At 56.3% G+C, this 22431-nt stretch overlaps 1 protein-coding gene across 2 annotated transcripts in view; it reads right to left on the minus strand.

Annotated features, from left to right (window-relative positions):
- The window catches only part of TLN1 (talin 1), a 129356-nt gene that overhangs the window by 50534 nt on the left and 56391 nt on the right, over positions 1-22431 (minus strand). The window contains exons 3-20 of one of the 2 annotated variants that reach the window (XM_074952186.1): positions 16413-16510; positions 15993-16122; positions 15403-15555; positions 15016-15158; positions 13256-13383; positions 12754-12814; positions 9047-9151; positions 8604-8759; positions 8086-8187; positions 7274-7350; positions 6112-6292; positions 4958-5071; positions 4268-4376; positions 3554-3762; positions 3355-3453; positions 3059-3109; positions 1374-1541; positions 401-695 (exon numbers count right to left, since the gene is read on the minus strand). In XM_074952186.1, coding sequence (XP_074808287.1) covers positions 401-695; positions 1374-1541; positions 3059-3109; positions 3355-3453; positions 3554-3762; positions 4268-4376; positions 4958-5071; positions 6112-6292; positions 7274-7350; positions 8086-8187; positions 8604-8759; positions 9047-9151; positions 12754-12814; positions 13256-13383; positions 15016-15158; positions 15403-15555; positions 15993-16122; positions 16413-16510 — 2379 coding nt within the window. The remainder of the gene's footprint in view (positions 1-400; positions 696-1373; positions 1542-3058; positions 3110-3354; positions 3454-3553; positions 3763-4267; positions 4377-4957; positions 5072-6111; positions 6293-7273; positions 7351-8085; positions 8188-8603; positions 8760-9046; positions 9152-12753; positions 12815-13255; positions 13384-15015; positions 15159-15402; positions 15556-15992; positions 16123-16412; positions 16511-22431) is intronic. The other variant, XM_074952187.1, reaches the window with a different exon arrangement.

Consider the following 22431-nt stretch of genomic DNA (forward strand, 5'->3'; position numbering starts at 1 on the left):
GCGGGGTCAGCCAGCGCCCTCTACCCCGTCCTGGACCGCGGCAGGGTCAGTCAGCACCACCCCCTGCACCCCTTGCAGCACTGTCAGCTGGCACCCCACACCCGCACCCCCTGGGACTGTGGCAGGGTCAGTCGGTGCTGCCCCCTGCACACCACGCAGCAGGGCCAGCTGGCACCCCCCGCCCGCACCCTCACTGGGAGCTCTTCATGTCCCTGCTGGTGCTGGCCTGCACCCCCTCCGAGGCCATGGCAAGGTCAGTGCAGGCCTGGCAGAGACGGACCCCTTCACCTTGTGAGATCACAGCGTGGCACGGCTCTAGGTCAGCCCCCTACGCACAGCCACAGTGGGCCACCACCCTCAAAGATGCGGTTACTCTGTGATGGCCTCTCCGGCCCCTCACCTGCGTCGCCCATGGAGCTGAAGATGTTCTCGGTGACGTTGAGGATGGTGTCAGTGGCCTGGTCGTAGCGCCCGATGGGCTGCCCGCCGGTGGCATGCCGCTTGATGTGCTGCAGCAGGTCGTTCAGGGCCTGTGTCACTGCTGTGGCTGCCACCCCCACCTGCTTCAGCAGCTGGTCGTCGTCGGTGGCTGCCTGGGAGGCCTCCACACAGCCTTCTGCTGACTTCGCCACCAGCTTGCCAGCCTCAATCAGCTGCTCCTGGCACACAGGGGAGCTGATCGTGGGAGCCACCACCTGCAGGAGAAGGGAGAGACTGCCAGCGCCCTGTTACTGCCCCCGGGCCTACGTCCGCCAGCAGTGCAGCACACACAGAGTTAATACTGCCCCCCTGGGTCCAGCACTGCAGCGCAGAGGGGGTTAATGCTCCCCCCTGCCCCGCAGTGCAGAGGGTTAATGCTGCCCGTCCCCTCACTGGCACTGCAGCGCAGAGAGGGTTAATGCTCCCCGCACACACGTGCGCAATGCAGCACAGAGAGGGTTAATCCCCCCCGGGGGTTCATTCAGCGTGTAAGGGCTTGGGGCACAGGGACAGTAACGGACACAACAGAGGCCACGGGGCAGGGAGCTCTGCCAGCCCTGCAAACCCAGGGCCAGCAGACAGAGCAGCAGCTTGGTGCATCAGCCCCAGGTCCCACTCCCTCCCATGAACGCGGGGCAGCAGAAGGGGCTGGGAGGTACCCAGGGCCCAGCCAAATTACAGCGAGCAGCTGGCGGACACTGAGAACTGGCCCTGGGAATAGCTCCCCGGGGCTGCCCCAGCTGGGCTTTCTGAGCAGCTCTGCAGAGCGTGGAGCTCTCGTCTTTCGCACTGTGCCAGCTCTGCAGCACTGACCTGAGGGTGCTGGGCACAGAGCAGGGGAGGTGTGCAGGCAGGCAAGGGTTAAGCCACCTGGCTTCTGAGCCAGCTCTTACCTTGGTGCAGGCCACCAGCTGGGAGGTGGAGAGGGCGCACTGCGTTGCAGCTGCGATCACCTGGGTCTGCAGCGCCGAGTCCTCTGTCTTCTGGGCCACATTCTTGGCTTTCAGGACCAGCGCAGCGGCTGCGCTGGCCACGGCCTTAGCCAGTTGCATGAGCATGTCCTGGGGGGAGGCAGAGGGTCAGTGCAGGCCCCGGGGCACAGAGCTGCAGACCAGCTGGCAGGCCCACCCAGAACCTCGTGAAATATTCAACAGGGAAACAGGAGTTCGTAGGACCTTCTCATCTAACCAGCCCCAGGGAGGGCTCAGAGTCAGCAACACCTGCGTGCAACAATGGGCACTGCCCACTGCAGGCTGCGGCCAGTACTGAGGCACGGCACATGGGGCAGGCTCCGAGCAAGTGTCACCGCCCGACGGGCACAGCTCGGGTAACATCACCACCAGTCACACTCCAGGCAACCGCCTGCCCCTCAGCAGGCCCATGGCTCTGACAGCACACAACAGACAACCACCCACAACACGCTGCAGGCAACACCAGGCAGCACACGCGGCAATCAACAACTCCACAACCCCCCCCACAGCGCTCCACATGGCAGCCTGCAGGCACAGGCCACGAGGCCCTGGCCTTGCACACATGGCTGGCCACACCACACCCTGCCCTGGCAGTCCAGCTCCCTCACCCAGAGCCCCTGCTACAGACAGCTCCAGCCCCGATAGGCCTTACCTCCCTTGCTCCTCAATCTGCTGCAGTCAGAGGCTGCTTTCCCCCGACCCATCACCAGTTCCAGCCACAATCACAAGCCAGAAGACATGCACCAAGCTCATTAGTTCCCAGTCCCAATCACACCCAGATTAACTGTCTGCAGCAGAAGCGACCCCGACAGGAGAATGCGGGAGGCAGGAAGTGGATACACTCGGGTCTGGCTGCTGAGTGGCAGAGCCTGGCAGATGGAGGTCAGGCTGGGGCTCGGACTGCACAGCTCCCCTTGGTGTGTGTCTGAACGGCTACATGCCAGTCACTGTGCCTGACCCAGCCCCTCGGCCTGCAGCGCAGACAAGAGCCTCAGGGCCTAGAACGGTAAGTCCTGCGAGCGGCTGAGACAGACCAGTCCCATCACTCTCAGCCCCTTGTTCCCTGCTGGCTGCCTCTCTCTAACCTTCCCTTCATGGACTCCTGCAGCCCGCTCCTTGCTCCGAGCACCTCTCAGCTCCATCTCCCCTCTGTGCTCTGCGCCAGCCCCTCCCCAAGCCCCACTGGCCGGGTGCCCACGAGAGCACTAGACCTCTGTGCGGCCCCAATGCCAGCTTGAGCCCAGGCAGGAGGGCCCTGCTGGCCCAGGAACGGCCAGTGCTGGGGGAAGGGGCGGGTCCACAGGAGCAGAGGGGACTGGGCGGGGGACAGATGGAGGACTGGGGGACAACAGTGCTATGGATTTGGGGGTGCAAGGCAGAGCTGTGAGTGGTCACTGGAGCAGAGGTGAATGGGGGGGCCAGTGCTAGGGATTTGGGGGTGTGGGAAAGAGCTGTGAGTGGTCACTGGAGCAGAGTGACCTGAGTGTATGGACTTCCAAGATTCAGTTACAGGAAAAGCAGATTTTGGCAAGTTCCCTTCCCAAAGAACCCAGCTGATTGTGTTCCTGAGAGGAAGGCTGGGAGCCCCTGCGCTCCCCACCCTTTACCGTCTTTGGCTCTGAGGTGGGCAGGGTCCGAGCGCGGCGGCTCTCTGGGATCTGCACGGGAATCCACAAGAGAAGAAGCGTTACTCTGTGGAGGCTCCAGCTGGGGGCAGGAGTGGCCCTGCCCTCTGTGTACCTGGCACAGCCGTCGTCCACAGGGCCCAGGCTGGGGCAACCCACACCGCCTGCCCCGGCCTCCATGCTGGGAGAAGGGACCCGCAGGACAATCCTGGGAAAAGGACCTGCTCCCATTAGTGTCCATCCACCCCGCCCCCTCCACTGGCCAGGGCTGCACTCACCTGGAACCGAGGATCAGTGTCGCTCTCTCCAATCTGCTGCAGCAGCTCCCCGCTTGTCTGGCCCACGGTGCCGGCCGCTTGCAGCAGGTTCTGTCGCGGCTGCAGGGAACCAGGGCAAACACATCGTCAGCCCTCGGAGCCTCACCCCGCTGCTCCCCTCTGTTCCTCTTTTCCCCTTCCCTCCCCGCCCCACACTCACCTCAGCACTGGCTGGCTGCGCAGTTTTCAGCAGGTCTGAGACGGCGCTTGCCAGGTTCTTGGCAGCCTGCAGGAGCTGTCGTCCATTCCCACCTTCGTCTTCCATGAGCGCGGCCAGCAGCTTCACACCCTTGGACATCTCGGTCAGGTTGGAGGAGATGGTGGTGACGGCACAGCCCACGGCCGTGTAATCCGTGTCGGCCGGGTCCCCTGCGCAGGGCGGAGGCAGGAGTAAGTGGGAGCAGCATGGGCAGCAAGTAGCCCCCACAGCCCAAGGAGACAGGGGAGCACCCACCCTGCCCCAGCTCAGCGACTGCCTGGCCCGACTCCCCTGCCCATCCTGGAGCCAAGGGGGCACAGCCCAGGCCTGACATGCAGCTGGCATGTGGAGCACTGGGCTGGGAGGCCAGCGCCCCCATGGGAACTGTGTGATACACTCACATTCAGAGGGAAAGCAGCAACTCAGAGCAGGGGCGAGGCCGTGGGAGCCGAGCTCCTCGGGACCCAAGAGGGGCACGGGGCAGAGAGCCCTGGCAGCAGGTGGCAGGGGGCAGTGTGGCTAGGATTTCTGCTGCGTGGGGGCAGGGTCCGGGGCATGGGCCTTGCTGGGGGAAGGGGCAGACAGTCTCTACCCCAGGGTCCAATCTTGGGTCACACCAGACACAAGGTCCAAGCACTAGGCAGGGATCCCTTGCAGCCCAGCCCCAAGACACACCTGCAGTCAGGTTCACCACGGAGGCAGTGCCGGCAGTGATGGCGTCCACCTGCGAATGGATCTCGTGCTTCGACTCGTCCATCTTGTTTTTGCGCCAGGCTTTGGAAGCCTGAAAAAGCGAGAGCAGAGTCAGCCCAGGGACCCTTCAGCCCTATCTGTGAAGGGGCGGGGGGTAGGACACACACAACACACACCACCCCCAGGGCAGCTGTAAGAGGGGCAGGGGACCCACCCCCTGGGCAGCTGGTGCCTCCTCAGCCCCTCCCTGAGCTCAAAAGAGAACTAGATAAGTTCATGGAGGATCGGTCCCTCAGTGGCTATTAGCCAGGATGAACAGGGATGGTGTCCCTCGCCTCTGATTGCCAGAAGCTGGGAATGGGCAACAGGGGATGGATCACTTGATGATTCCCTGTTCTGTGCATTCCCTCTGGGGCACCTGGCTTTGGCCACTGTCGGGAGACAAGAGACTGGGCTAGATGGACCCTTGGTCTGACCCAGAAGGGCCACTCTTATGTTTGGGATCTGGGTCCCCTAGACCTGCCCCTCATGGGACAGACCTCCTCAGGGCAGAAGTCACTCCCAGAGACCTGGCCCCCTCATCCCTGGGGACAGGCAACCTCACAGAAGAAGGTCCTCCCCAGCAACTCCATACCCTGCCCCCCCGCCGGGCTTGGGTATTCGAACACTCACAGCATCCTGCCCCAGGGGTGGCAGCGTCTCAAAGTCATCCAGGGTGGCCTGTGCCGCGTGCACGGCCTGCATGCTGGAGTTGATGGTGCCGGTCAGGGCCTGCTGGGCTGAGGTCTGCAACACACGAGGGGAACTGGGCTCAGGGCACTGCAGGGGCTGAGCGCCCGCTCGGTCCCTGCCCCGCTCAGCACTCTGTGGGTGCTGTGCTGACCCATGCAGAGGGACAGGAAAGCAGCTGCCGATGCTGAGGCTTTGGGCAGGTGTTTCTGCACAGAGGACACAGCCAGCATTGTGTCCAATGCGTGGCATGAAAGCCACTCCACAGTGACGGGGAGGGAACACGGCCTGCCCAGAGCCCCCAGCTGGGCTGACCAGTGCAAGGTGCCTACAGGTTGCCCTGGGATCCAGCTGGGAGCCAGATGAGGCCTTCCCAGACAAGGCCAGCACCTCTCGCCAAGCCCTGGGCAAAGCCCGGAGCCAGGGCCCCTACCTGGACAGACCAAACAAGAAAAGATCTGGAGCTGTGTGTGACACCCACCCCGAGGGCGACATTTGGGAACACAGGCAGCTCAGGGCTAGCCACATCTTGGGCCAAAGGAGATGCACGAGGCCGGTGTCAGCAAGTCTGTGTCATGCCTCCCCCACCTGCCCTCCATGAACACAGCACCAGCCAAGCAGGGCCCCTGCTGGAGTGGGAGGGGGGCGCATCCAGCTTCTAGGGCAGGGATTGCTGCCCCACATGGAGCACAAGTGGGGTAAGGCTGCTGAGCCAGGTCAAGGAAAAGCCCCTTGCCACACACACAGCTGGCAGGGGCCACCAGCCTGGACAGGGCCAGATGCCACGGGTGCCGACAAGCTGCTGGCAATGCCGAGCTGGAAGAGGTGCCCAGCTGCAGGGAGCTCAGGCTGAAAGGAGGACCCAAGCGACCGTGGACAGGGGGATCCAAGAGCGGTTTGGAGGGAATGGTGCAGTGCAGAGAGAGATAGAAAAGGGGTCTACACGGGGATGTCTGCGAGAACGCCCAAGGGCAGCGTGCCAACTAACTTGGTGTGACGGACATCCAGCCCAGGGGAGAATGGCCCATCCCAACACATTCCCCACGATCAGCCAAAGACAGGCAGAGCCAGCTGTCTGTGGCAGAAGCAATTCTTACCAGGGGGGGCATGTGCCCTCGGTGCATCTGGCCACTGGTGATCTGCTGCTGTGCCTGTGGCATTGTGCCAACCTGGAAGTTCTCTGGCCCGCCGGCCCCTGAGCGCATGATGGCTGGCAGGGCTACGGAGCCGTGCTCCACCTTGCCTACGCGGTTAAACTGCTGCTGCAGAACAGTCGACCTGCAAGAGAATCAGCACCACCGGCTACAGCTCAGCTCACAGGGCCCGGAAGGACCATGGTGCTTGGTAGGTCTCACCCTCTGCACAGCACAGCCCAGAAACCGACCCTGAGCTAAAGCAGGCCTTTCAGAAACACATCTGATTGCTTTCAGTATTGTCAGGGATGGAGAGCCCAGCGTGACCCTTCGTTGATGGCTCCAACAGCGAACGACCTTCCACCAAACATTTACACTCTGAATGTGTCTAGCTTCAACTCCCAGCCACGGGATTGGAGTTCCACCGTCCTCTGCTAGACTGAAGAGCCCACTAGTAAAAAAGCGGCTCCGTAACTGTTCTTCGAGATGTGCTGCTCATGCCCATTGCATTCTAGGTGTGCGCGGCCATCTGAGATTTTTGCCTTAGCGGTATCCGTAGGGCAGGCTGTGGCGCCCCCCACCCCCGGAGTGCCACGCTCATGCATTGGCATATCAGATGCTGTCAGCCCTACACCCTCTCAGTTCCTTCTTACCGGCGACTCTGACAGAGGGGCAGGAGGGCGGGTCACGGAACGGACATGAGCAACACATCTCGGAGAGTCTAAGTACATCTCATCAACACTCACCTTTGCCATCCAGGCTCGAAATCTCATTGAAACAAGATGTCGAGTTAGTCAGACAGAAGCTATGACTCTCCTTTAGTACTCGAGTCCTGTATCGGCTGCTCCATTACCTTGCCCAGGTTCAGTGTCAGGCTGACAAGCCAGTAATCGCAATGCTGTGGGGGGGAGTTCTCCTGCCCCGCTCCCCACTGCTCAAGGAGCTGGCAGCCCTCACATGCAGCACGGTGAGTTTGGCCAGAGAGCCCCGCTCACACTCACTGTAGAACAGCCAACACATCTGTAGGTTTTGTGCTCTACATGCTTCATGCACAACCCTGCAGCCAACCCGAGGGACTGAGCTCTCCTTCCCCAGAGCCCTCCCCGCCTGTTGCCCAGAGCCATACTTCTTTGGAGAGACAGAGTCTTCCAGCATGGTGGACTCTTCATCTCCCTCCAGCCCAAAGTGATCTTTGCTCTTTTTCTGTGGGACACGAGAGAGAGAGAGAGACCATTAGTCAGCATCAACCCCAGGGGAGTCCCACAGAGGAGGGTGCAGAGACCCGGCCTTGGGACAGGCCCAGCATGGCTTCCGAGCCCTGCTGGGGGCTGGTTGAGGAGGGGCCAGGAGATTTTGCAGATAGTGGGATCCCCCTGTGACTGCAGGAGTGTGACGGCGAGGGGGAGGGGAAGCTGCTGCTCTCCCTGCTTGATCCCATGCAGCAGCTACAGGAGGCGGGAGCACCAACAACTCTGCTATTCCTGACTCCTGAGCACTAAACCGTGCACCTCCATGAGACCCTACGGCTGGGCTGGCCTCAGCCCCCCCCTCCGCCCTCTGCTCCTTGCAGCAGCGTGACTCCTTCCAGCCCAGCAGAACGGGAGCCTTTCCCTGGGAGTTCAGCACAGCCTATACAGCTGCCCCCCTTCTCATGGCAGCACTGCCCCCTGCTTGCCACGCTCACCCTCCCCCCCGGAGCGCTCACCCCCCTCCCGCCCAGCCTCGCCCCCCCGGAGCGCTCACCCGCTCCCCCGTGCACCCCTCTCCCGCCCAGAGTGCTCACCCCCTGCGCACCCCTCTCCTGCCCAGCCTCGCCCCCCGCATACACCCCCCCCCGCGCAGCCTCGCGCCCCCCGGAGCGCTCACCCCCCCCCCCCCCCCCGTGTACCCCTCTCCCGCCCAGCCTCACTCCCCGGAGCACCCCCCCTGCAGCCTCACCTTTTTCAGGATGATGTCAATATAGCCGGCGATAAGCTGGGCGATCTGCTCCCCTTCTGTCGTCTGCACTGAGTAGTACCCATCCTGGTAATCCCCGAAATCCTACAGCGACAGGGCACTGGGCAGCACCGGAGCAGGCACCTGCTGCCCTGCTCAGCTTGGCTTGCACCTCAGCGCCATGCCAAAGGTACTGCTCTGCCCCACAGTGAACCCACGTGCCTGAGGGGGAGGGAACCCAGAAGGCAAGGAGAGGTGTGGGAGGCATGGCTTGGCCAGAGGTGTTGGAGAGGGGCAAGAGTCCAGGCCTTACCCAGGGGAAGCTCTTGGCAGACGCTCCCCAGCACTGGAGGCTGGTGCGGTCAGGGAGGAGGCAGTGCCGGAACAGGAGAGTCAGTGGGGCAGGACGCTGTGGGACAGGCCCTTACCAGGGTGATACTCTTGGGCGAGGCACCCCAGCCCCAGAGGCAGATGTGGTCTGGGAGGGGCAGGCTGGAGGGTGCTGGGGGACAGGCCCTTACCAGGGTGAAGCTCTTGGGCGAGGCAGCCCAGCGTTTGATGTTGGTGAGGTTCCACTCCTGAATCACCTCCTTGGTTTTCTCGTCCACACGCATCACACACTCTTTGGTGATCCCCAGCAGCCGCGGCACCAGCTTGTTCTTTCCCTTCATCTTCTCCTAGCACCAGGACAGGGAAGGGTTACAACTGCCCAAAGCAAAGCCATCAGCAGGGCAATGTCCCATTAGTGAGGGCACAGCCCCACGGGCCCCACTCCGCTGGATGATGCCCCAGTGATGAAGGAAGGAGAGAACACGTGAGAAGAGGCAAGAGGAGGGGAGCCCTGAAGGCGGGTGTGGGGAGGGATGTTGGGGGGGGGGGGGGGGGTCGGGGTCGCATGGACCCTGATAGCTGGAGGGGTGGCAGGGACAGGAGGCCCGGGGCACATGGGGAGCCGCTGGCTCACCTTGACCAGGAAGAAGGAGACTCCGTAGGTTTTCAGGGAGCGGGCGAGTTTCACGTAGCGAACTTTGGCCTCAATCTCGCTCATGTTGCCGCAGTTCTTGTGAGCCTGAGAGAGCAGAGCCGATCACCCCAATGCCATGGCTCCCCCCAGCATGCCCCATCCCTTCCTGTCCCCCCTCTGCCCCGGCCACCCGGTCACGGTCCTCCCAGCCACTGGGGCCCTCCCGCCTCCTATCCACCGCTTCTCCCGGCCACCCGGTCACAGCCCTCCAAGCCATCGGCCCCCACCCAGCCCTCGTCCTGCTCTCTCCCACCCTGCCTTCCGCCAGCCCTCCATGAACCTCCCCTCACAGCAGCTGTGCTGGCCAGCCTGAACCACTACCCAGCCTCTCCCGCAGCCGGTGTATCCCCTGCCCCTCCCAGCAGGCGTACCCCCACCCCTCCCCCCGTTATGGGCTCTCCCAGGAGCTATAAGGTGGACAGAAAGCTGGCTAGATTGTCGGGCTCAACAGGTAGTGATCAATGGCTCAATGTCTAGTTGGCAGCCGGTATCAAGTGCAGTGCCCCAAGGGTCGGTCCTGGGGCCGGTTTTGTTCAATATCTTCATAAATGATCTGGAGGATGGTGTGGATTGCACCCTCAGCAAGTCTGCAGATGACACTAAACTGGGAGGAGAGGTAGACACCCTGGAGGGTAGGGATAGGATACAGAGGGACCTAGACATATTAGCATGACAAATGGGAATGAGGATATGGAGGTAGACTTTACCATATTTAAGGTAGAAGCCAAACTCAAACAGCTTAATGGGACTAAACTGGGGGGCCCAGATAATCTTCATCCAAGAATATTAAAGGAATTGGCACATTAAATTGCAAACCCATTAGCAAGAATTTTTAATGAATCTGTAAACTCAGGGGTTGTACCGTATGATTGGAGAATTGCTAACATAGTTCCTATTTTTAAGAAAGGGAAAAAAAGTGATCCGGGTAATTATAGGCCTGTTAGTTTGACATCTGTAGTATGCAAGGTCTTGGAAAAAATTTTGAAGGAGAAGGTAGTTAAGGACATTGAGGTCAATGGTAAATGGGACAAAATACAACATGGCTTTACAAAAGGTAGATCGTGCCAAACCAACCTGATCTCCTTCTTTGAGAAAGTAACAGATTTTTTAGACAAAGGAAACGCAGTGGATCTAATTTACCTAGATTTCAGTAAGGCATTTGATACCGTGCCACATGGGGAATGATTAGTTAAATTGGATAAGATGGGGATCAATAGGAAAATTGAAAGGTGGATAAGGAATTGGTTAAAGGGGAGACTACAACGGGTCCTACTGAAAGGTGAACTGTCAGGCTGGAGGGAGGTTACCAGGGAGTTCCTCAAGGATCGGTTCTGGGACCAATCTTATTTAATCTTTTTATTACTGACCTTGGCACAAAAAGTGGGAGTGTGCTAATAAAGTTTGCAGATGATACAAAGCTTGGAGGTATTGCCAATTTAGAGAAGGACAGGGATACCCTACAGGAGGATCTGGATGACCTTGTAAACTGGAGTAATAGTAATAGGATGAAATTTAATAGTGAGAAGTGTAAGGTCATGCATTTAGGGATTAATAACAAGAATTTTAGTTATAAGCTAGGGACGCATAATTAGAAGTAACGGAGGAGGAAAAGGACCTTTGAGTATTGGTTGATCATAGGATGACTATGAGCTGCCAATGTGATATGGCCGTGAAAAAAGCTAATGCGGTCTTGGGATGCATCAGGAGAGGTATTTCCAGTAGGGATAAGGAGGTTTTAGTACCATTATACAAGGCACTGGTGAGGCCTCACGTGGAATACTGTGTGCAGTTCTGGTCTCCCATGTTTAAGAAGGATGAATTCAAACTGGAACAGGTACAGAGAAGGGCTACTAGGATGATTCGAGGAATGGAAAACTTGTCTTATGAAAGGAGACTCAAGGAGCTTGGCTTGTTTAGCCTAACTAAAAGAAGGTTGAGGGGAGATATGATTGCTCTCTATAAATATATCAGAGGGATAAATACTGGAGAGGGAGAGGAATTATTTAAGCTCAGTACCAATGTGGACACAAGAACAAATGGATATAAACTGGCCACCAGGAAATTTAGACTAGAAATTAGACGAAGGTTTCTAACCATCAAAGGAGTGAAGTTTTGGAATAGCCTTCCAAGGGAAGCAGTGGGGCAAAACATCTATCTGGCTTTAAGATTAACCTCGATAAGTTTATGGAGGAGATGGTATGATGGGATAACATGGTTTTGGTAATTAAATATTCATGGTAAATAGGCCCAATGGCCTGTGATGGGATATTAGATGGGGTGGGATCCAAGTTACCCAGGAAAGAATTTTCTATAGTATCTGGCTGATGAATCTTGCCCATATGCTCAGGGTTTAGCTGATCGCCATATTTGGGGTCGGGAAGGAATTTTCCTCCAGGGCAGATTGGAAGAGGCCCTGGAGGTTTTTCGCCTTCCTCTGTAGCATGGGGCACGGGTCACTTGCTGGAGGACTGTCTGCTCCTTGAAGTCTTTAAACTATGATTTGAGGACTTCAGTAGCACAGATATAGGTGTGAGGTTTTTTGCAGGAGTGGTGGGTGAAATTCTGTGGCCTGCGTTGCGCAGGAGGTCAGACTAGATGATCATAATGGTCCCTTCTGACCTAAATATCTATGAATCTAGAGGATTGGGCCAAAAGAAATCTGATGAGGTTCAACAAGGACAAGTGCAGAGTCCTGCACTTAGGACGGAAGAATCCCATACACCGCTACAGACTAGGGACCGAATGGCTCGGCAGCAGTTCTGCAGAAAAGGACCTAGGGGTTACAGTGGACGAGAAGCTGGATAGGAGTCAACAGTGTGCCCTTGTTGCCAACAAGGCCAATGGCATTTTGGGATGTATACGTAGGGGCATTGCCAGCAGATCGAGGGACGTGATCGTTCCCCTCTATTCGACATTGGTGAGGCCTCATCTAGAGTACTGTGTCCGGTTTTGGGCCCCACACTACAGGGATGTGGAAAAATTGGAAAGAGTCCCGCGGAGAGCAACAAAAATGATTAGGGGACGGGAACACATGACTTATGAGGAGAGGCTGAGGGAACTGGGATTGTTTAGTCTGCAGAAGAGAAGAATGAGGGGGGATTTGATAGCTGCTTTCAACTACCTGAAAGGGGGTTCCAAAGAGGATGGAGCTCGGCTGTTCTCAGTGGGGGCAGATGACAGAACGAGGAGTAATGGTCTCAAGTTACAGTGGGGGAGGCTTAGGTTGGATATTAGGAAAAAATTTTTCACTAGGAGGGTGGTGAAGCACGGGAATGTGTTACCTAGGGAGGTGGCAGAATCTCCTTCCTTAGAAGTTTTTAAGGTCAGGCTTGACAAAGCCCTGGCTGGGATGATTTAGTTGGGGATTGGTCCTGCTTTGAGCAGGGGGTGGGACTAGATGACTTCCTGAGGTCCCTTCCAACCCTGATATTCTAGGATTCTACCAGGCTCCAACCCAGCTGCAGCCGCACACCAAGTGACCGAAGCCCCAGATGCCCCATCTGAGTGGCCACGCCAGGCTGCTGGCTCATCTCCAGGGACTGGGCGCTGCAGCCTCGGGAGAGGCAAGGGCCTGGCTGTGCCCAGGCCAGGTGAAGAGATCCCAGGCCAGGCACAGGCAGTGGCCTGCCCCAGCTCTGAACACTCACCATGAAGATCTTGCGCTCGCCTTTCTGCTTGATGTACTCCTTGGGCAGGAAGTCCTTCAGGCTGCAAGGAGAGCAGAACCGCTGTTACCGGCAGAGCCTGGCGCAGGCCTGTCCGGCCCCCAGCATGGGCCTGGGATAAGCCCCAGTGCCAAGTCCTGGCATCAGCCCCCATAGGAGCCCCAGGCAGGGCACGAGCAGGGAGAGAGCCCTTGGGGCATAGCGGACATGGAAGAGGCCGAAGAGGGGAACCAGGGTCCTGCAGCTCAGGGCTCCGTCAGGACCCTCATCCCCAAAGCAGACCCCTCCGCACTGCAGAGGTACCCAGAGCCTGAACGGCTGCAGCCCCAGTACCCGAGCAAGAGCTCCCTAGAATGGGGTGTGGCAGGGAGCAGGCCGGGGGCTCTGCCCTCACAGCAGCGCTGAGCCAAGTGCTGCACTGGGGGGACATGGGGGGTGGGCTGGCCTGCGGGAGGCGCCTCAGCAGGCTCCTTGGGACACTCACTCCAGAAAGCCCGGCTTGTGCTTCTGCTCATTGTGAGGGCCAAACTGGATCTGACACTGGAACCCAGCAAACTCACAGGCCTTGTCGAAGGAGACAGGGTGGGAGCCGTTCAGAATGTCATCACGAGCCTGCGGGAGAGGAGAAGGGTGAGTCTGGGGCATTGGGCTGGGGGAGGGGGAGCCACACACTGACTGGGGTGTGGGGAGGAAGAAGAGGGGATGGGGATTGCACACTGGCGGGGGGGGGGAGGGAGGGGAGCCACACGCTGGCTGGGGAGTGAGGAGGAAGGCGAGGGGAAGGGAACCGCACGCTGGCTGGGGAGTGAGGAGGAAGGCGAGGGGATGGGGGTCGCACAGTGGCTGGGGCAGGAGGGAGGGGAGCCACACGCTGGCGGCGGGGACGGAGGAAGGAGAGGGGAAGGGAACCGCACGCTGGCTGGGGGGGAGGGAGGAAGAAGAAGGGAAGGAAACCGCACACTGGCTGGGAGGGAGGGAGGAAGAAGAGGGGATGGGGGTCGTACACTGGCTGGGGCAGGAGGGAGGGGAGCCACACGATGGCGGAGGAAGGAGAGGGGAAGGGAACCACACACGGGCCGGGGGGCCAGTTCCTGCACTGTGGCTTAACATGACTGTCTGCAGAGACTGTTACGGAGCCTGTTCCTGGCCAGCGCTCTGAAGGTGACCGTTTGCTGCCTTGGGGCTAAGCTGCTTTGTGGTTTTGCCAGGAGCTAGCTGGGGCCTAGCCTTGCACAGAGTGTATGGGGGGGAGGGAAAGATGCATTACTAGCAGCTCAAACACTTCTCCTTGGGGCTAAGAAGCAGCAGCCCCTGAGGGACAGGAGGTGCCAGACCAGGGCAGCCCATCTCCCACCCGCACACAGGGCAGCAGCCTGAGCTGCCCCCCCGACCCCGCGAAAGCACAGACAATGCTAGTTCCCCAGGGGAAGGGCTAGAAGGGAGCAGGAAGCTGAGCGGGGCCCCTGAAGCATGGCAGGGCAGGGCAGGAAGGACCCCAAGAGCTCAGCCAGTCCAGCCTGCTGCAGCAGGATTAACTGACACCAAACCATCCCAGACGGGGTTTGTCCGGTCTCCTCCTAAAACCCTGCAATGACGGGGACTCCCCAGCCTCCTTAGGTCACCTGCTGAACCATCCCTGCGGGGAGAGAGCCAGGCCTAACGTCCAGACTCTGGCCACATCGACAGTGGCGAGCTGAGAGTGGCCCAGCCGTACCAACGCAGCTGCACTGCTATCAGGTCACTCATGTAGCCGCTCTCCCGGCGACATCATAAAACCAACTCCCCGAGCGGTGGTAGCTGTGTCAGGGGAGAGCATCTCCCGCCGACCTAGTGCTGGGCACACGAGCGCTTTGCTGGGGGAACTTGTGTCTCTCAGGGGGTGTTTTTCACATGCCGAGCGACATGACTTTTGCTGACATAAATGCTAGTATAGACAGGGCCTAAATCTCTCTTGCTCCAAACTAAGCCAAGTCCTTCCTAGTCTCCCATCGGCGGGCATAGAGAGCAATCAGCCGGCAGAGCGCTGGCTCCCAGCCACGGAGAACTGCCCTGAACCAGGTAACAGCGTGCAAGCCACACTGCAAAGCCCCAAAGCATCGTGGCCAGAGAACCCAGGACACCAGCCCTGAGCAGCCCGGGGCTGAGGCTGGAGAGGACCTGCATGGCCTGGGGAGGGGGAAAGGGTCACTAGCTAAGCTTTGGTGGCAGGGCTCCAGTCGAGAGGCAGGCTGGGGGGCAGGGTACCTGCACGTAGAGCAGGTTGAGCTGCACCGGGTCCCTGGAGTCCACGTTCTGATCGGAGTAGAAGAACTTGCGCCGTAGCAGCAGCGTCTCGTTGTCATCGATGCCCTGCTCGCGCAGCGTTCGCCCGTGATCCAGCCAGTTCACTGCCGAGAGCACAGAACGTGAGCAGGGCCGAGTGCCAGCCCCACAGCCAGTCCCCCCCAGGGCGTGGGGCAGACTGACTGACCCAAGGCACTGAGAGACACTAAGCAGGGACAACCTCCCTCCATCCACAGCACCGGCCGCCCCCGGGACCGACCTCCCTCCACGGCGTCCACTTGCCCACTTGCTGCCCGCAGTGCAGGCTGGCCCCACCCCTTGTGCCCCCAACACAGGGCAGGTCCGTACACTCATCATCCGTGTGCAACTTCTGCTTGAGTTTCTCCATTTTCTTCTCATCCCGCAGCAAGGTTTTGTCCTTCTTGAGAGTGCCAGTGATCTCCTCCTTCTTCTCCTCCATCATCTCCCGCACCAGCGAGTACTCATCATGATTGGTGATGCCTGCAGGGGCAGACAGCACAACGCCCATCACAGCCTGCCCGGCACCCCGGGCCGGAGAGCCCCTGGAGAACACGGAGCTCCCCCTGCCCAGCTCAGCATCCCTGCAAGACGCCCTATGGGGCACAGACACCCCCTGCCTGGGCAACATCCCTGAACGGCAGCACCCCCTACCTGCATGCAGGCACTGCCCCCCACTCTCCCCGACCCCCTACAGCCAGGCAACGTCCCCTCTCCCCATCCTCTCGCCACTGTGCCCCAGCCAGGCAATACCCCCACACCATCCTCTTACCCCCTCACCAGGCAACATCTCCTCCCCATCCTCTCGCCACCCCACAGCCAGACAATGTCCCCTCGTTCCTCCTCGACCTCTCCAAGCTGGATATCGCACCCTCCCATCCTGCCCCCAGCTCTGGCCTGCACGGTGCTCCCTCCCTTACCGATCCGGGCACAGATTGTCATGAGCATGTCTGTGACCGTTTTGGAGTCGTCCACCATGACTGTTTTAACTGTCCCATCCAGCATGCGAATCTTGAGCGGTCGTTGCTTCTTCTTGTACTCCATGGTGTCCTGCAGCACAGACGCTCAGTGTTACCGCCAGCGAGCGGTCCCACCCGCAGAGGCATGTGGTCACCACACCCTCCCCTCTGTACCAGGGAACCCCACCTGCCCCCGAGGAACAGCCCTGCCAGGGAGACGGAGGGAGTACCCAGGGCTATGAAGCAGGCTGCACCAGGCACTGCAGAGCATAAGGAATCCCATGCTGGGGCTGGGGCTGGGGCTGGTAGAGCACATACCGCACTGCAGGGCATGTCCTAGTCCAGAGCTTGGGGAGGGATATGCAGGGACTCTGCACTTACCCCATTGCGGAGCATGTAGTAGTCCAGAGCCTTCCCAGCTTCCAGCCAAATCCCCTTCTTCGGGTCCTCATCCGAAAGGAACAACCCAAAATCACTGGCTGAAAAACAGAGCAGACTCTCCAAGCACCGGCCCATGATCCTGGGTCCCTAGTCTCCCAGCATGGGCCCCTCAGCGCCTAGGCCCCTGGCCCCAAGAGCAGGGTCTCTCCTAACAGAACGTTACATTACAGAGGTGCAGGGATGGATGGAGGGGCTGTTCTGGGGGGCAGAGGGGGGCAACAGTAGAGAAGAGACCAGGGGAGGTGAAGGGGCTTTTGGCAGAACAGGGAGGCCGAGGGGGACAGGAGATGCAGGAGGGTGGAGTTGTGTAGAGCTTTAGAGACTCCCCCCTGAACTTCTAACGTGCAGCTACACGGCTCAGAGAGATGGAGAATAAGGTGCATGCTGAGGTGTCCAGGGAATGGAGGGAGGAGGGGAGGCAGCCAGACCCAAAACTATTATGAACAGAGGTAAAAACTTGCACTGAAGTTTGAAGGTGCACAGACGTGGAGAGAGCTCTCTCCACCCCACGGCCCGTTGCAGGAGAGAGCGCAGGACCACCCTCCTACTTGCACGCAAGTCCCGTACCCGGCATCTCCCTCTCTGAGTATTGTGTCAAGGAAGGATGGACTCTGCGTTAGCGATTTGCCCAGGCTTCCCCACTCTAGCTCTGGCTGCTGGTAGCCGATTACACAGAGTCATCTGCTCAATTGCTCTCCATCAGTATCAGGAGTTCCTGAAGCATCAGCATTTTGCTCATCTAGGCTAGCGGCTGTTGGATCGTTCCTCTGACAGGATCCCAAATGGCATGAAAGTCACCAGTCTTGTCTTCATCTATTTGCTCCAAGAAAACTCCACAGAAGAAAATGCATCACTGCAGAACGCAAGGAACTCAGCCAGGGAGGAGCCCTGACTATGGGTAGTGAGGAGCTGCCTGAGAGAAGGAGAGTGAGAGGGAAACTGGACACTTTGACCAAGCTGACTAAATTAAACACAGCGAGGAACACGGCTGCGCAGAGGGCTTAGATTGCAGGGGAACAAATGCTGGGGAATTCAGAGACCTAGGGAATAAAGGGCCTTGGGAGGCAGTAATAAAATCCACCAGCGGGGAAGGTGGTGGGAACTGAACTGACAGCACAATAGCCTGCGAGGTCTCTTCCTGTACCAGAAGCAGGAACTACCAAGGGTTACAGAGCCAGGAGAGACTGGCCCGGAAAGAGATGGCATCAGGAACGTGGTAACAGATGGTGGCAAAATCTTATTCTCAAAATTAACTGGACGGGAATCATGTGGCCTGTGCACCAGCTAAAGGGAAATGACAAAGGGTGAGCAATGGAATGAGTTACAAAGCAAGGAATGGAGGACTTGTGGCACCTTAGAGACTAACAAATTTATTTGAGCATAAGCTTTCGTGAGCTACAGCTCACTGAATGCATCCGATGAAGTGATCTGCAGCTCATGAAAGCTTATGCTCAAATAAATTTGTCAGTCTCTAAGGTGCCACAAGTACTCCTTTTCTTTTTGCGGATACAGACTAACACAGCTGCTACTCTAAAGCAAGGAATGAGTTACAGCTGACAAGGAATGTTAGAGACAACAGGAAGAGGGGCGGGGGGGGGGGGGGTCTTCAAATCTGTCAGACACAAAAGAGCAGTCCAGGATGGTGTGGTGCACTGCTCAGTGGAGAAGGTGAGCTGGTGATGGTAGAGGAGAGGAAGGCAGAGCTACTCAGTGCCTATTTTGCTTCAGTCTTCTCACAAAAAACACCAGGTGATCAGACTCGCAGCAAAGTTATTACAGACAATAAATGGGAAAGCATGCAGATCAGGACAAGTAAAGAACATGTCAGATCTTCTGACTCATCTGAATGAATTCAAATCAGCGAGGCCGGATGCTATTCACCTCAGGGTACTGAATGAATTAGCTGAAGAACTCTCGGAGCCCCTGGCAACAATATTTAGAAGCTCATGGATGACCGGAGAGGTCCCGGAAGCCTGGAGAAGGGCTAACGTAGGGCCCATCTTTAAAAAAGGGGAAAAGGAGGAGCCAGGGACCTATCGACAAGTCAGCCTCGCCTTGATACCTGAGAGGCAATTAGAACCATGTATGAAACATTCACTTTGCGCATACCGGGAGGACGGAGGGGTGATCACTAGCAGCCAGCCTGGATTTACCAAGAACAAATCATGCCAAACCAGCTTGATTTCCTTCTTTAAGAGGGTAACTGGTTTGGTGGCTGGGGGGAAATGCAGTGGACATAGTATACCTGGAGTCTTCAGCAAGGCTTTTGACCCAGTCCCAGGTGACATTCTGACAGCGAAGCTGGAGAAATGTGGGCTCGACAGAACTGCTATTAAGTGGATACATAATTGGTTAAACAATCGCAAACAAAGAGTAGCTATTAATGGAATGTCAGGAGGTCTCAAGTGGGATTCCACAGGGATCTGTTCTGGGTCCAGTGTCTAACATCTTTATTAATAACCTCGAAGTAGGACCAGAGAGCAGACTGATCAAATTTTCAGATGAAGCAAAGCTAGGGCGGGTTGCCAACACTTAGAGGATAAAATTCAGAGGGATTTTGATTAACTGGAGAAGTGGGCTATAGAAATCACAATGAAATTCAGCAAAGACAAATTAAAGGTGCTACACTAAGGGATGAAAAAACAAGGGCGCAAATATAGAATGGTGTAAAACTGACTTGCTCGTGGCACTGCAGAGAAGAATCTGGGCGTTGTGGTGGATCACAACCTCAACATGAGTCAGCAATGCAATGCTGTTGCAAAAGCAAATGCAATTTCAGGTTGCATTAAGAGAGGTACAGCATGCAAGTCACAGGAAGTGATCGTATCGCTCTGTTTGGCGGTTGTTAGGCTGGGGAACTGTGTCCAGTTTTGGTCACCAATGTATAGAAAGGATGTAAAGAAACTGGAAGGGATCCAGAGGCGAGCGACAAAGATGATCAAAGGGATGGAATGCAAGCTATATGAGCAAAGGCTGAAGGAACTGGGTATGTTTAGTTTGGAAAAGAGAAGATGGGGTGGGGGGGGGAACATGACAGCGGTCTTCAGATAGTTAAAAGGCTGCCATAAGAAAAATGGAGAAAAGGGGGCAGGACAAGAGGCCATGGGTTCAAACTACAGCAGAACAGATTTAGATTAAATCTCAGGATACATTTCCTACCTGTAAGAACAGTAGGACAATGAAACAAACACCTTGGGAGGCTGTGGAAGCTCCTTTGCTGGAGGTTTTCAAAAGGAGCCTGGAGCCATCTGTCTGGGATGGTTTAGACGCAACAAATCCTGCACTCTGCCCGGGGGTTGGATGAGATGACCCTGGCAGCCCCTCCTAGCCACACGGTTCTCTGAACTGGGCAGAGGCACCTTGAGGTACTGCATGGTTAGGGCCAGGTCAATTTATCAACTGCAGCAGGAGTGAAGCCCTGTCCTGGGGTGGCCCTCTGGAGAGGCAGACACCCAGACCTCCTGTGTCAGGCTCTGCTAAGGAGAACAAGCCAAGCCAGATCCACCTGTGGATGGCTGACTGGATAAGTAGCTGGCAGCTAGCTCAAGAACACCTGGTCCTCAAAGGGTTAGGATGGCTCAGGCCGGAGCCTAGAACAGAGAAAGGAAGCTACTAGGAGCTAGATAGGCAGCTACTCCCAGGGGCTCCTGGGGAAAGGAACAGCCCCAGGACACAGATGGGATGCTCCAGAGGACAGCACTACAGAGCTCTACAGGCTCTCATGAGGCCACAGGGGAGGGACTGCAGAGCCCAGGGAGCGAAGCCTGGGGACTGACAGCAGAAACAGAAGGCGTGTTTCCCTACCACGTCTGGCAGTTGATTCAATAAACTAGAGCCCTTGTATGTATTGTTCACCGTGTACAAGCCTCACTGAGCTTACTAAAAGTCCATTAGGGGAAACTGAGGCAGAGATGTAACTCTGGTTCCACACTGGATGCCAGGGAGCCCTCCAGCAGGGTGTGCCCGCCGTTACAACATGGTTCTAGGAGTGGGACCTGAGACCACTCCCATCAAGGCCGAGGACGACACAGAGCAATGTTAACAACTGTCTCAAGCGTGAGATGGCCAATATCCCAGATCGGCACATGGAGCAATGACAACCCTAAGACAACCTGTCACTGACTGGACGGAAAGCGGGGCCACCATGACAGCAACCAGACAGGCTCAGCCATTGCACACAGGAAAGGAAAAGGAGTCAGGTGGTCCTGCCAACTGGGGGTGGGTGCCATGGGCAGGACTGGTCTGCCCGTGGGTGTCAGAGACAATGGGGATTACTAGCTGGCACAGAACACTCAGGCACCTGCGGAGGTCTGGGTTACGAAGGACACTGAGTCTCAGATACCAGAGACCACAATGGCTGATCAAAGCCAAACCAAGGACTGAGGAGAAACTGTTCAGGGCTGAGAAGCGTGACGTCCCAGGGGTAACATGCTGCAAGTGTGAAGAGCTGAGGCACGCTAAGAGACTCATGTGAGCCCCAGACAGATGGAGCATTACTAGGGGGGTGACTGGGCATCCTGCAGCACACTAGTCAAGACAGCAGCTTCGCTAAGGGGTTTACCCCTTCCCCCATTTATCAGGGTCTGAGGCTTGGAAAGGCCAGGGCTTAACACAGAGTCAAAAACACATCCATTAGAAGAAGGGCCCATTACTGCAGGGGAAAGAAAGCAGGGTCCCCGATTGAGGAAACTCATGGTCCCAGGGTTCCCAGGAAATGTGTGTGATAAGAACATTGGTAAGGGAAGCAAAGGGACATGAGGAGAAATCTATGGCTGGCAGAGTTAAGGACAGTAAGAAGGATTATTTAAAAGTATATTAAGAACAAAAAAAAACAAACCCTAACAGTGGTATTGGTCCATTACTAGATGGAAATGGTAGAATCATCAATACTAGCAGTGCAGAAAAGGCAGAAGTGTTCAATAAATATTTCCGTTCTATATTTGGTAAAACACATTGTGGTCATATAATATGAAAACACTCTTTCCATTGCACTAGTATCTCAGGAGGATGTTAATCAGCAGCTGCTAAGTTAGACTTCTTTAAATCAGCAGGTCTGGAGAACTTCCATCCAAGAGTTTTAAAAGAGCTGGCTCAGGAGCTCACTGGACCATTGATGATGATTTTTCAATAAGTCTTGGAACACAAGGGAAGTTCAAGAAGTCTGGAAGAAAGCTAATCTGTCAATATTTTAAAAGGGTAAATGGTATGACATGGGTAATTATAGTGCTGTTAGTCTGACATCAAACTCAGGCAAGATAATGAAGTGGCTGATATAGGACTCATTAATAAAAAATTAAAGGAATATGACAATTAATGCCAATCAACATGGGTTTATAGAAAATAGATCTTGCCAAAGTAATGATCTTTTTTATGAAATTACAAGTTTGGTTGATAAAGGTAACAATGCTGATGTAATATACTTAGATTCTTAAGTATATTCCTAAATATTCCTAATCTAATATACTTAGATTTGAGTTGGTACCACAACATTTTGATTAAAATACTAGAATGATATAAAATTAGCATGGCACACATTAAATGGATTTAAAGCTGGCTAACTGACAGGTCTCACAATGCAATTGTAAACATGGAATCCTCATCAAATGGGTGTGTATCTAATGGAGTCCCACATGGCTAAGTTCTTGGCCTTGCAGTATTGAATATTTTTATGAATGACCTGGAAGAAAACAAAATCCTAACTTATAAACATTGCAGATGACATCACAAAAATCTGGGGAGTGGTAAATAATGAAGAGGACAGGTCACGAACATAAAGCAATCTGGATCACTTGGTAAGATGGTGTGATAAATAAAGGTGGGAGCCCTTTGATGGACACCCAGCCAGCCAGCTAGCTATAAAATCCCTCTTGGTAGCTGTTCTTTAATTGCTTTACCTTTAAAGGGTTAAAAAGTCCCCCCAATTAAAGAAAAAAATTGGAACCTGACCAAAAGAGCCAAT

The sequence above is a fragment of the Natator depressus genome, chromosome 5 (assembly GCF_965152275.1).
Source record: "Natator depressus isolate rNatDep1 chromosome 5, rNatDep2.hap1, whole genome shotgun sequence".
NCBI lineage: Eukaryota > Metazoa > Chordata > Testudines > Cheloniidae > Natator > Natator depressus.